At 49.6% G+C, this 13,201-nt stretch overlaps 1 protein-coding gene and 1 long non-coding RNA gene across 3 annotated transcripts in view; both read left to right on the top strand.

Moving 5' to 3' along the window:
* LOC105070111 (uncharacterized) overlaps nucleotides 1-6,177 on the top strand; it is a 71,827-nt gene extending 65,650 nt beyond the window's left edge. The window contains exon 7 of the long non-coding RNA XR_012509571.1: nucleotides 872-6,177. This is a non-coding gene — a long non-coding RNA (uncharacterized LOC105070111). The remainder of the gene's footprint in view (nucleotides 1-871) is intronic.
* A 3,318-nt stretch (nucleotides 6,178-9,495) lies between these two features.
* Nucleotides 9,496-13,201, top strand: part of FADS2 (fatty acid desaturase 2) — a 30,365-nt gene continuing 26,659 nt past the window's right edge. The window contains exon 1 of one of the 2 annotated variants that reach the window (XM_074371907.1): nucleotides 9,496-9,881. In XM_074371907.1, coding sequence (XP_074228008.1) covers nucleotides 9,675-9,881 — 207 coding nt within the window. In that variant the 5' untranslated portion in view covers nucleotides 9,496-9,674. The remainder of the gene's footprint in view (nucleotides 9,882-13,201) is intronic. The other variant, XM_074371906.1, reaches the window with a different exon arrangement.

Here is a 13,201-nt window from a genome sequence, read left to right as displayed (position 1 = left end):
GGATTCATAGACACCTTTGCAGGATGGGTAGAAGCTTTCCCTACCAGAATGGAAAAAGCAATAGAAGTGTCAAAATTTCTGCTCAAAGAAATAATCCCAAGATTTGGGCTAACAAAAAGCTTACCGAATTATAATCGACCCTCCTTCATTGCCAAGGTGACTCAACAGGTTTCTTCAGCTCTAGGTATTAACTTTTGCCTCCACTCTTTCTGGAGGCCCCAGTCTTTAGGCAAGGTAGAAAAAGCAAATCACGTTCTGAAAAGAACACTTGCTAAGCTATGCCCAGAGACTCTAGAAACCTCGGTGCCCCTCCTGCCTATAGCCCTTCTAAGAATAAGAACGGCCTCTAAGGGAATTTTAAAACTTAGCCCATTTGAAATGATTTATGGGAGGCTCTTTTGAACTTCAGGTTCCTTGTTTGATGTGGAGACCCATAAAATAGCTTCCTATCTTGTTAGCTTAAGCCACGTTCAAAGAGACCATTAAAAATATGGAAACAACGTTGCCCTTTCCCACAGAGGAAAAGGCTGAAGTCCCTGTCCAGTTAGGGAACTTTGTTTTACTAAAAACTTGGAAGGAGGGGGTCCCCTGAAGACCAGCTGCAGCCAAAATGGAAGGGACCATATCAGATATTACTAAGCACCTCAACTGCCTTTAAGCTACGAGGAGTTGCTAGTTGGGTACATCTGTCCAGAATAAAACCTGTAACTTATTGTGAAGGAAAAGCCGGGCTGGGCTAACAAGCTAACTCACAAATCTAAGTGTAACAAGTGTCAGATTACTGATCTGAGTTCTGCTGGGCTAACTCGTAAATCTAAGTTCATAAGTGTCAGCTTGCTGATTCCTGGGTCTTTTTTTTTTTTTTTTCTAGCCAGCTGGATTTTCAGAGACATATCTGGCCTTGAAGTGTTGGTTTGCTGCCTCCCTGCCTCTACTTTTGTGATAATGATGCTGCTAAAGCTGTTCCATGCCTATTGGCCGAACACCCCAAGCTTGTAATTAACCCTGTAAAACCTCATGCGCACATCTTGGAGGTGCTCAGAGCTTCAGAGCAGAAGCCCCTCTGAGCCCGCTGGTGTAATACATCTGAGTACTCCAACCCTCCGAGTGGTGCTTGTTTCTTGGCTGGCCTGTCATTTCCACAACATTTCTGGAGGCCCCAGCGAGATTCAACCACGCCAGCCCCTTGAGCCGCTGGACTGGTGGCTCCTGCCAACCGGGGGACGGGACTCCGGCAGCGAACGAAGTGGCGCCGCCCGACGGTATTCCGGGTTCTCTTTCATGACCGTGACTCGGCCCCCCTGGGTGGCTGGGCTACAGCCAGAGCTAGACTCAATGGAGGGATGGACAGACTCACCAAGTGGCTGTCCAGACAAGGTAGGAACCCCCGGGAGGAATCAGGTCATGTCCCATTGGACAGAAGAAGAGGCTGATACCCTCTTACAGGTTTTCCATCTGACAGTATTCCAGATGGGGTAATCAGGTCAGGAATAAGGTCCTGTCCCAGTGGACAGAAGAGGAGGCGGATCCCCTCCTACAGGAAACAGGATATTGGGATTGGTGGGAGGACTGTTGTTAACTTCTGTGTGTGTGAACGAAGGTGTGGCCTGTGAAGCATGCGATCAGGCTCGAGTTTGTAGCTCCACGGCATTCTGCTACAGAGTTCGAATGAGTCCCAACCTGTGGTTCCATGGTGACCTCATATGGCTCAGGGCGGTATCGGTCCCTCAGGGTCCCGATCGGAGTCAGAGGCTTATACTGACCCGCCAAAGCTAAGAGGCACCTTCGTCCCTGTGAGGGGAACAGCCAGGCAGACGCAGCAAAAACCGTCCCTTGTCTTGTCTGCGACACCGGCACAGGGTGGCTACACTGGGAGGAAAGGGACATAAAACAGGGTAGAAGTAAATGATGCCTGTGCCCTTGGGGACTAAAACGAGGCTACTTTAAAAAGTTTCAGATGCGACCTTGTCACCAGTCCCCCGGAATATCCAGTTGTGATTAATAAACCAGCCTCAATACTACCCCTCTGTCTAAAATAAAGCTGGCAAGACCTGAGCCAGAGGGAGCTACCCCAGGACTGGCTGGAACCCTCTTTTGAGGTCCCCTTTTGGTCCATTTATTCTGCCACCAGCTAGCTATCCCAGCCTCATATTTTGTCAATTTAGGCTATAGAGAAGGCTTTGTGCAGGGACCCCCTAGAGCTCATCCAGGCCCAGGGGAGCCTCAGGGACAAGTGCCTGTCGTGAAACCCTAACTCACTGGCAGCACTTGCAGCCAAGCAGATAGATAGTAGGCCCAGCGAGGCAGCAGAGTTAAAAAAAAAAAAAAAAAAAAAAAAAAACTCCACTATTTTGAGGAGTAGGAAAAAAGAAAAAGAAAAAAAAAAAAAAACAAAACAGAAATACTGGGGTCACAGTCCTTGGTGCCAGGAGCAGACCCACACCAATAGGCCATAAAATCTGTCAATTAATAATAATGGGAGCCTCTAAATCAAAGCTGACAGTTCTGAACTTCATGATTAAAAATTTCAAAAAGGAGTTCTCAGGAAACTATGGAGTTTAAATAACCCCTGGCAGGCTCTGTACTTTGTGTGAACTTGAATGGCAGACCTTTGGAGTTGGGTGGCCCTCATGAGAAACTTTGGACCTAGCAACAATGCAAGTAAGCTATTGAATAATTACCAGAACCCCAGGCCACCCAGATCAATTCCCTTAAATTGACTCCTGGCTAAATATCACCCAGAATCTACCCCCATGGATTTGGTTCTGCTCAAATGGACCTGGACAATGCAAGATATTAGCAGCTCAGCCGGTCCAGGCCAAAAAAAAAAAAAAAAAAAAAAAGGACAGATAGAGAAAAGCCTATTTTCCAGGGAGACACAGAGGACAATATGTGCCTGCCCCTGGGGCACCAACACCTCCAGTCCCACTGGAGACGCCGCCACCCTCTGTGTCACCACCTCCTCAACCTGAGGACCCAGAGGCAGAGCCCGGCCAGCCCCCAGCCTGAGCTGGTAGGAAGGAGACTACGCTCAGCACAAGCCAGGAGACCAGCACCGCCGGCCCTCCAAATGCTGCTGTGGGAGACACAAAGGCCGCAGCAAGCTGGGGAAGATGGGCCTGTTCAGCCTGGGCACCCCGTACTCTGCTATCAACCCTTTAGCATGACAGCCCTTCTCAACTGGCGCCATCATACTCCTTCCTACTCTGAAAAACCGCAGGCATTTCAACCACATCATGGTCTAAACAAAATTAAAAAGAAGAGCTTCCACAATAATAGCAGATGAAGAGCCACAGGTAAACTGGTCAGGATTTTTGGCCTGTCCTCCGAAGAAAAGGAACAAATATTGTCGGAGCCGGCCGCGGAAGACGTCGGGGTTGGGGGAGGGCCACGCCGAGCGGCGGCAGCGGGTGGAGCAGCGGCAACGGCTGCCCGGCGGCGGCAGCGGCGGCGGCGGCGGCGGCGGCGGCAGTCCCTGCAGCCCCGGCCCCGCCTCCACCTTGGCCACTGCCGCAGCCGCAATGGCAACTGTCGGGGAGCGCCAGCCCCTGCTCAGTCCCAAAGCGATGCTGGAACAGTCTCGGGGCTCTGTCGTGAAGACATGCCAATATTTGGTCTCTGTCCAACAAACGATGATTTCTCCTTGGTGCTATGTGAAGACTGTAATTAGGCTGTCAAACCGCAGGCTGATTGACCTCGTAGAGTCTGTCTTTCATTCTCACTGGCCCACCTGGGAAGATGTTCGCCAGCTGCTTCCGACTTTTCAACACGGAGAAAAAGAGACACATTATCAATGAAGTATGAAAATGGCTGCAGGGCCGAGTCCCCAGGGACAGATTGGATGTTGAGGGGTGGGCCATGACACGGCCCCTGACACCAGACCAGACTGGGACTTTCTCTTGGAGTCCTGACTCAGAATGTGGCAGCGCGCTATGGCCTATTTGTCTGAAAGACTGGACCCTGTGGCATCAGGATGGCCACCCTCTATATGGGCCCTCACTGCCACAGCCCTCCTGGTCAGCGAGGCAAACAAACTCACACTGGGACAGACTTTAAATGTAAAATTGCCCCATTCAATGGTGGCCCTGATGAACAGCCCAGGTTACAAATGGATAACTAACACAAGGATGACTCACTACCAGGGGCTTCTATGTAAAAATCCAAGAGTCCGTCTAGAGACTGTGTGAAGCTTAAACCCAACCACATATTTGCCTGAGGAGGAAGGGCAGCCTGCCACGACTGTAAAAAAAAAATCATCAAAAAGTGTACGTGAGTAGGCCTGATATAACCGAAAAGCCCCTGCAAAACCCAGAACTGGAACTCTTCACAGATGGCAGCAAGTTACATGCAGGATGGATAATGGTGAACAGGTTATGCTGTAACAACAACCCAAGAGGTTGTAAAGGCAAAATCCCTTCCCCCAGGATGGTCTGCTCAGCGAGCAGAGATTTGGGCGCTGGTCCAGGCACTAAGGGAAGGGAAAAGAAAATGAGTCAATATATACACTGATTCCAAATACACATTTGCAACCTTGCATGTACATGGAGCCATCTATAAGGAGAGAGGACTTTTGACTGTTGGGAAAAGAAAATCAAAAACAAAGAAAAAATTTTACAGTTACTGGAGGCAGTATGGGATCCAAAGAAAGTGGCTGTTACTCACTGTAAGGGACACCAAAAAGGAAATGACTCTGTGAGCCAGGGGAACAGACTGGCTGATCAAAAGGCGAGAGGCAGCCACCCGGGAACACCCAGTAATTAAAATTATGGCAGCGCCAGAGCTACCCACTGCCCCAGAATATAGCCACGATGAAAACAAGTGGGCACAGGCCGAACAAGGAGAGAAAGGAAAGGACGGATGGTGGATCATGACAGATGGAAGGGTTTTCATCCCAGAACGACTAGCTTATCGTCTAGTCCAACAACAACACAAAGCCACACATATGGGAAAAATGGCTTTGGAGGCCCTCCTAAAGCGATATTTCCTAATTTCTCGTCTCCCTACTCTGTGCGCATCAGTCTCCTAATGCTGCTTGCTCTGTGCTCACAACAATCCAAAGCAAGAGCCCACTGGGCCAATGAAAATACAATGATGTGGATTGGCTCCCTTCAAAAATCTAAAAGTGGACTTTACTGAACTTGGGCCCAGTAAGGGATATAAGTACCTGCTGGTTTTCGTCTGTATCTTCACAGGGTGGGTAAAGCCTACCCCACCAGGACAGAGAAAGCAAGAGAGATAACAAAGGCTCTCCTCAGGATGCCATCCCTCGGTTTAAAATGCCTACCTCCATCAGGTCCGACAATGGAGCCGCCTTCATGGCAGAAATTGTACAAGTGGCAAAGACACTGAGCATCTGCTGAAACCTACACATAACATACTGGCCTCAAAGCTCAGGGAACCTGTTAAAGTTGCAGTAATCATCCCTTGGATCCACCACTCCAGGGTTAAGAGAGCAACTTCACCTCATGTCGGTGGCACAATATCATGTACACACGAACACTGTGCGGAGAGAAGCAAAGCAGTTCTCTGTTTATTATTTCTTAGAAAAGGGTTTACATAGGACATGCACGATGCCTCACATATCATCTAAGTTATAACAATGTTAATAATCTTAGCTATTTAGGTCCCCAAGCTCCTGCAGTAAGCACAGGATGCTACATGATCAAGGACAGATTGTTTGAAAGTTCATCATGAAACTTCATTAAATAGGCCATCTCTTATCCAGCCAGCTCTGCCTGTCTTAGGTTGTCCTCCTCTGAGGATCTTACCCGTCATTGGCTATCCAGCCGTCCATACTGGATACATTAAGAAGGCCATTTCTTATCCAGCCTGGATACGCGACATTCCTCACAGCTTGTTTATCAGTTTAGCCCATGGCTTATTCTCTAGAGCCTTCAGACAGGGGCCTACACATCAGACAGAGGGTCCCTAAAAAATTGAGAGTGTCCCAGGAGACCCACTCAAGATCAAGCTCAAGATCAAGAAGGGCCAGAAAAAGATCGACGAGCCCTGCTCTAGGCACACCCGGAAGCTGGCTAGTCAACGCTCGGCCAAAGCTTGAGAATAGCTCAACAGAACTGTTAAATGTATTCCTTTTGTGCTCCCTTGCCTCTTTCCTTGTTTACTATACTAGCATGCATATTAGCAGTGGGGCTGGCCAGCACCACCCCACCTGACTGAAACATAGGCCATAGGATCCTGATAGCTATTTTATACCTTGTTATAACTAATGCCATCACTGCAGCATCATGTCTAAGATAATCATAAGGCTGATGTTATTGGTGCTAATGCCCTCATTCCCCTTACTAGTGGGGCTCAGAATGACAGCAGGGGTGGGCACAGGAATTGGTGGCATAGCCTCATCCTCTTATTACTATTATCAGCTTACAGGTGAGTTCAGCCAGGATCTCCAACAAATAACAAAAACCCTGGGAGCTCTGCAAAATCAGATTGTCTCTCTGGCCAAGGTGGTCTTACAAAACAGGAGGGGCCTGGACCTACTCACGGCCAACGAGGGGGGACTATGCCTCTTCCTAAAGGAAGAGTGCTGTTTTTTTATGCCAATCAATCAGGAATTGTCAGAGGGATGTTTCAAAAGTTACAAGACCAAGTGAAAAATAAAAAACATATTTTAGACAAGAGCCGATGGACAGGCCCGTGGGGCTGGACCTCCTGGCTGGCACCATTCATAAGTCCCTTGCTCCTGATTTTTGCAGTTCTGCTATTTGGGCCCTGTGTCCTAAACTTCCTGACCTGCTTTGTCAGTGAGCAAATAGAGGCTATAAAACTTCAGATATTAGCCTCCAACTATGAGCCCTTGCAACAGATAAGTGATGATGCTTACTCCAAGAACGGTTGTGAAGGCATCAAGAGGGGAGAACGTGAAGGAAAAGCCGGGCTTGGCTAACAAGCTAACTCACAAATCTAAGTGTAACAAGTGTCAGATTACTGATCTGAGTTCTGCTGGGCTAATTTGTAAATCTAAGTTAACAAGTGTCAGTTTGCTGAGTCCCTGTTCATGGTTTTTTTTTTTTTTTTTTTTTTTTTTTTTTTTGCTAGCCAGCTGGATTTTCAAAGAGACATATCTGGCCTTGAAATGTTGGTTTGCTGCCTCCCTGCTTCTACTTTTGTGATGATAATGCTGCTAAAGCTGTTCCATGCCTATTGGCCGAATACCCCAAGCTTGTAATTAACCCTATAAAACCTCATGCACACGTCTTGGAGGTGCTCAGAGCCTCAGAGCAGAAGCCCCTCTGAGCCCGCCAGCGTAATACATCTGAGTACTCCAACCTTCCGAATGGTGCTTGTTTCTTGGCTGGCCTGTCATTTCCATAACATTATAAGCCCCAACAGGAGCCAGGAGAGACCTACACTTGCGAGGCAATGCAAGACCTCAGGTACCTGTGTAAGAAAAACAAATAATATCATGTAGTGGTGATTACCACAGTTCACAATTGCTTGAATATATCCAATTAAAGCTCCTAAAACATTTCGGTATGCCAAAAAATAATAATAATAATTAAATAAATAAAAGTTTCATGTACAATCAGGAATTTAAGTTTTTAACAATTTCTAAAAGGTCTTTGTAGCCCTAGCTAACTTTGAGATGCTTTAAAGGAGCCCTGAGGCATCTTAGATATTAAATTAATTAAAATTATGTGGTATGTTGTCAAATGTAATCAATCATGATTTTAATAATTGTAAAGAAATTTCTATCAATTGCAGGTATTTAACAATGTCTTTTAAGTCTTTTGTCATTATAGAAAGTTAAACTGCTGTTACAAAGGTACACCATCTTCAAGAAGATTCATAAGAAGGTTATGAAAGCAGTTACAACAGTTCTACATCAGGATTCCAGCTCATAGGGCACTCAGATGCAAAAACAAAAGGTTGTCCTGCCCCTGGGGCCCCAAGATTAGGCATTCAGAGATTTTTAACTCTCTGACAGGCAGGGTCAATGCCCCTACTCAGCCTGGAAGTAGTTTCAGAAGACGGACCATCACCCCTCTGCAAACCCGTAAGATTATGGGAGTAAAATCTGAGACAGGAATGAGACAGGAGGGAAGGGGGCAGGGCACAGCCACTCAAGGAATGACAGCAATTTAACACCAAAATGGGGGAAGATTCACCGAAATGGTGGAAGATTCAACTCCTAGTTGGCCTTGAGGATTAAGAGGTTTGATTTCTAGTAGACCTTGAGCTTCATTATATGCTCATTATAACAGAGGGATAAATAACATGCCCACAGGCGCCATGACAGTCCCAAGGCAGACCGCAATAGGCCAAAGAATGGGTGGTGGCCCAGTTCCTGGGAATCCCAGCCCTTTCCACGGGGTAGTTGGAATGGTCCCACTTGTAGGTGTGTGAAGCTACTGAGCCCATAAAATCTTGGAACACCATGCCTAGCGGCCTTTTATTGCTCCCTCCTCTTTGGAGACGGCCTGCACGCTGTCTATGGAGTAACTACTTTTACTTTAACCTAAGCACCCAATTCCCATACTTCTTTCCTTGTCTTTCTCTTGCCTTACACACCATGCAGAATCTCTCTAAATAAATCTACCTTTACTCAACTGTGACTCGCTCTTGAATTCTTTCCTGCAGGAAGCCAAGGACCCACACTTGGCGGGGCACGTCCCAGGGGCTCAACCGGAGCCTGAGACATGGACCTTCTCACACCCCACATCCGTTTTTCCTGCATTAGAACCGCGTCCTGTTCAACCTGGCGTCCCCACTCCCCCAACCATGGAGCCTAGCATGGGAAAGCACAGCAGAGGTTCTGTAATTCTTTTGTAAGAGCCACTGATTACAGGGCTCAGAGCCCTGGGCCAGCCAGAGGCGGGCACATTCCCTCAGGGAAGCTGTAGGAGGACACCAATCTGGAAAGCGCAGACAATGTGCAGGATGGGACTCGCCAGCCTAGAGGCAGGGCGCCGCCTTCGTGCGGGGGAGCCAGCCGAGTTGGCCTCTGGGGGGTCCTCACCGCGGGCGCGCCAGGCAGCAAGGCCCTCTTTGTGCCGGCATCAGGTGCAAGCGCCCTGGAGCACCGGGCGTGGGCGTGCGCCCACGCTTCCGCGGCGCTCCGAACCCAGCCTCCATACCCCCTGCAAAATCTCCAGGCTCCCCTGGGATCTCCTCGGGCTCCGGGGGCTCGATCGGCGGCGGGAGGAGTTCGGACACACAATTGGTCTTCTGGCTGGGCTCAACTCCGCGTGGGCGGGCAGGCGGGGGAGCGGGGGACCGCCGCTCCAGCCCTCTGGCCTTCGAAAGATCTTCCTGGGCCAATGGCAGGCGGGGCGATGCGCCCGGATTGGTGCAGGCGCTCTGCTGATCACTGTGGAAACCCAGGCGGAGGGGAACGCGGGAGGATGCAGAGCCCTGGGCGGGGGGAGCCAGAGGGTCGGTTGGAGGAGGCTTCCATTCCCTGAGCTACCCGGGAGTTTTTAGTAGAGGCAAAAGTCCACTAGGGGCTGGTGGGCGGAGGGAGGGGAGGAGGGAGGGGACCGCTTAGGGGCACTGGGAGACCTGGGGGTAGGCAGGGATACTCCTGGGCGAAGGAGAGGAGGCTGGGGGAGGGGGCGCGGTGGGAGGAGGAGTAGGAGAAGACAAAAGCCGAAAGCTAGGAGGGCCCTGGGCGCACCCAATGCTGTGAACTGGACAACTAGTAGACAAGCAGCATGGGGAAGGGGGGGAACCAGGGCGAAGGGGCTACCGAGCGCGAGGCGCCGATGCCTACCTTCAGCTGGGAGGAGATTCAGAAGCACAACCTGCGAACGGACAGGTGGCTCGTCATCGACCGCAAAGTCTACAACATCACCAAATGGTCCAGACGGCATCCGGGGGGCTTTCGGGTCATCGGGCACTACGCAGGGGAAGATGCTACGGTAAGGATCTGGGGCCTCTCTCGCCACCTTTCTTTGCAGGAGGGAGTCAACAGGGCGCCAAACAAGGCCTCCAGCGCTGAGTGGATTTGGGGCGTCCTGGAGGGATGGGAAGTGCCTACTGCGCTCCTCTCCCTCCTGGAATCCTCGTCCTCCAAGACAGCTGGGCCAACGTGCTGTGGGGTCGGATTTTGGAGCCCGGGAGGAGAAGCGCGTAAGACCTACCGGATGCGCATTGGGACCGTGCGTCCGTTCCTTACTCAGGGTTCAGCCCAAGCCAGGAAATCCCCAAAGAGGGTGCTGGGACCTTAGGGCTTTGGCGCCCCCAGCGCGAAAGATGGCCGCCCCTGGTTTCCGCGAAAAGGCGCGAGAGAGGAGCCAGGTGTGGGACCCCGCGCGCGTCCCCCAGGCTCCAGCCAGACTAGAGAGCCGGGAAGGAAAGCTCGACCCAGCCTGGGTTCGCTCCTGCTTGAATTCCAGTCTCAGAAGATCCGCAATGGCTGCCTCGGAGACACCGCCTGGTATCTCTTGTTTCCACGCTCTCAAAAGACTACCAGTGCCCACTGCAAGGGTTGGCCTTCTTGGGGGACCTGGGTGGGAAATGGTGGAAAAGAAAAAGGGCTGGAGTTTGCAAAGCCCAGGTAGAGAGGGACCGTGAGACGCGACGATTTGGCAGCATTAGACTGGCTTGGCAGCAGGTCAAGCTGCACCCGAGGTTACTCTGGGACTTCAACTAAATGGCCCTCTGTTCCTAAATCCTGCCAGGAATGCTCTTACCTCCTTTTGGACTCTTAACGGTAGTAGGGCTCCGGGATATTCCCGAAGCCAGGGCTGCCCATCTTCCCTTCACCTTTATGCTCCAAAGGTGCAGCTCTGTGTTTACACAGCACCCCCACGACACCACCCCAACCCCCAATCCGAAATCTTGCATTTCCTTAAGGTGCAGCAGGATCTCTGTGGATTCAAATTAGCTAGCGGGAAAAGAACAGAGGCAGGGAGGAAAGAAAGGGGGCTCTCCTGGTGGCAGAAAAGTCTGGTGGGATGGAGAGCTCCGCAAAGGCGAATAGGGAGGGATCAGCTTGACAAGGCTCATTCCACCTGGAGGTCTGGCATGCTCAGCTGTTTGGCTTTTGCTGTCCAAGTAGTATGGGCCCCTGTCAGTTGGTGGAACTCTTGATCTTGCTACTTTGTCTTTCACATTGGGACAGGCATACCCTAGGGGTGGGGGGCAAACCGGGCAGCTATAATCTTAGTGGTCCCTTGGCTCGCCGCTTTGATGAAGTAGGTCACTGATAGTGCCTACAGCTTCTGGCCCCATCCTGTTTTACCTGCTTGCGAACATGGCTTGAGCCCTTAGGGCTGGTGATACTGATCATAACTTAGATGGGTATACGATTTTCAAGCATCCTCAGTGTATTAGCTCACTGAGACTTTTCCATAACTCTGTAAGGAGGTGGAGTAAGAACAATTACCCAGAAAAAGACTTGACTCCTGGTTGGGTCTTTCCGCTATTCCATGTTGCTGGACTTGTGCTAGTCTGTTCACGATTTCATGGGTAAAATCTAAAGATTCCTGCCCTGGTTGGGCCTTCACCAAAAAGTCAAATCCAACGGATTAGTCTGATTATTTAGTAGTGTTAAATAAATATATTTTGTTATGTGGCAAGGCATTTCATAAACTGTAAGAACTAGATAAATGCGACAGAGTGTTATCAGACAGGTGAGCCTCGGGGTGAAGATTATTAGCTAGAATGTAACTTAAGCAAAGAGGGGTTTGGAGGAAATTTCAAAAACTCTATGCCAGCTCTATTTCGTGTAGTAAGACGTAAAGACAATCTCTATGCTCAAAGCTTGCTGCCTTCCAAGATACTTTTTTTTTTTTTTTGAGTGAAGGTAGAGTTATTCAGAGAGATACATTGAAAGGCAAGAGAAAGGCCACAAGGTATGGGGATTGGGCGTTCAGATTAAAAGTAGGTACACACTCCATAGACAGAGTGACCGAAGAGGGAGAGAGAGGGGCGGCCCAAGATAAAACTTTCTGAGCATGAAATGTACTAACTGGGGATATAACTGGATAATGGTGGACAACTGGATTTTTTTCTCCCTCTCTCTTTACTATCTGGAACCAGGTAGGGAAAAGGCCACAGGAAGTCTGGGGTCTATGGGCAGGGGACTTGAGAGAGGCTGAAACAGGCTAGGAATTGAGAGGCTCTTTGACTCGTTGTTTTCCAGCTGTTGAGCAGGTGGCTTTACCCTTGGGGCAGGGACTTCAACCTCAGAGCCTGGGTTGAAGGAGAGTATTTATGGATCATGTGAAGTTTGGGAAGGACTGATCAGGAGATAGAGGTCTGATACCCAGGAGCATTCAAATGCACTGTTAAGAGCCAATTGCAATGAAGTAATATCCTCACAAGAGATTGGCAACCAAGGAAGCCAGATAATCTGGGGCCTCAGTGGGGGATTTTCCTGTTACTAAAGAAAAGACCTCAGAAGTCAGGACAGCCTAGTGAAGTGCTGTTGTCATCTGGTCTTTCTAGAGAGGTTAGAACTTGGCCTTGCCTGCAAGAATAAAAAATAAAACTAAATTTTTACAACTCTCAAAGCACGTTTGTAAGTATCACATCATTTAGTGCTCAGATCAGCCCTGTAGGTGGTAGCCCTTATTGCTCTTGGATTTAAAAACCTTGACCTATTGGCAGCCCTTGGACCTAGACTCAGGATCTGCCATCACAGAGACCTCCCAGCCCACTTTCCCTTCCTTCCTCCCCCAACCCCCTTCCTTCCTTCCTATTTCCACCCCGGGTCTCTTCCGCTCTGGTCCTCTGGCACATCTCTGGTCTTTGCCTTGCTGTGGGCAGAAGGAGCCCTCACCTGTGTCCAGGGATGTCTCTCATCTTTTAGAGTTCCACCGCTGCAGAACTTTTAATCTTTTAACAAAGATTCATGGCACATTTCTTCCAGTGTCTCTATGGCTCCGAGCTGGCCCTGAGCACAGATAGTCAGCATATCTGCTGGGTTTGCTTCTCTCCTTTCAAACTGAGACTTGAATCTGGACCCTCTGCCTCTAGACACCAGCTCCTCCACCCATTGCCTTGGCAACTTTTCCTGCCCTGTCTGCATCAGTTGCCTCTTAGAACCCAGGGAAGGCAAGAAGAGGTCAGGATTCATTCCATATTTTAACCTGCTCCTCTGCTGTTCCTGAGAAAAGGCAACAGGTTGAAAATGGAACAAATCTCCAGCCTCCTTAGGGCAGGAAGACCATGGTATTTGGAGGCAGAGGACCTGATTCTGAGTCCCAGTTTTAGGAATTCTAGGCAGGACATT

Source organism: Camelus bactrianus, chromosome 10, assembly GCF_048773025.1.
Source record: "Camelus bactrianus isolate YW-2024 breed Bactrian camel chromosome 10, ASM4877302v1, whole genome shotgun sequence".
Taxonomy (NCBI): Eukaryota; Metazoa; Chordata; class Mammalia; order Artiodactyla; family Camelidae; genus Camelus; species Camelus bactrianus.
The sequence above is the reverse complement of the archived record's forward strand: the minus strand, read 5'-3'. Positions and strand labels throughout refer to the sequence as shown.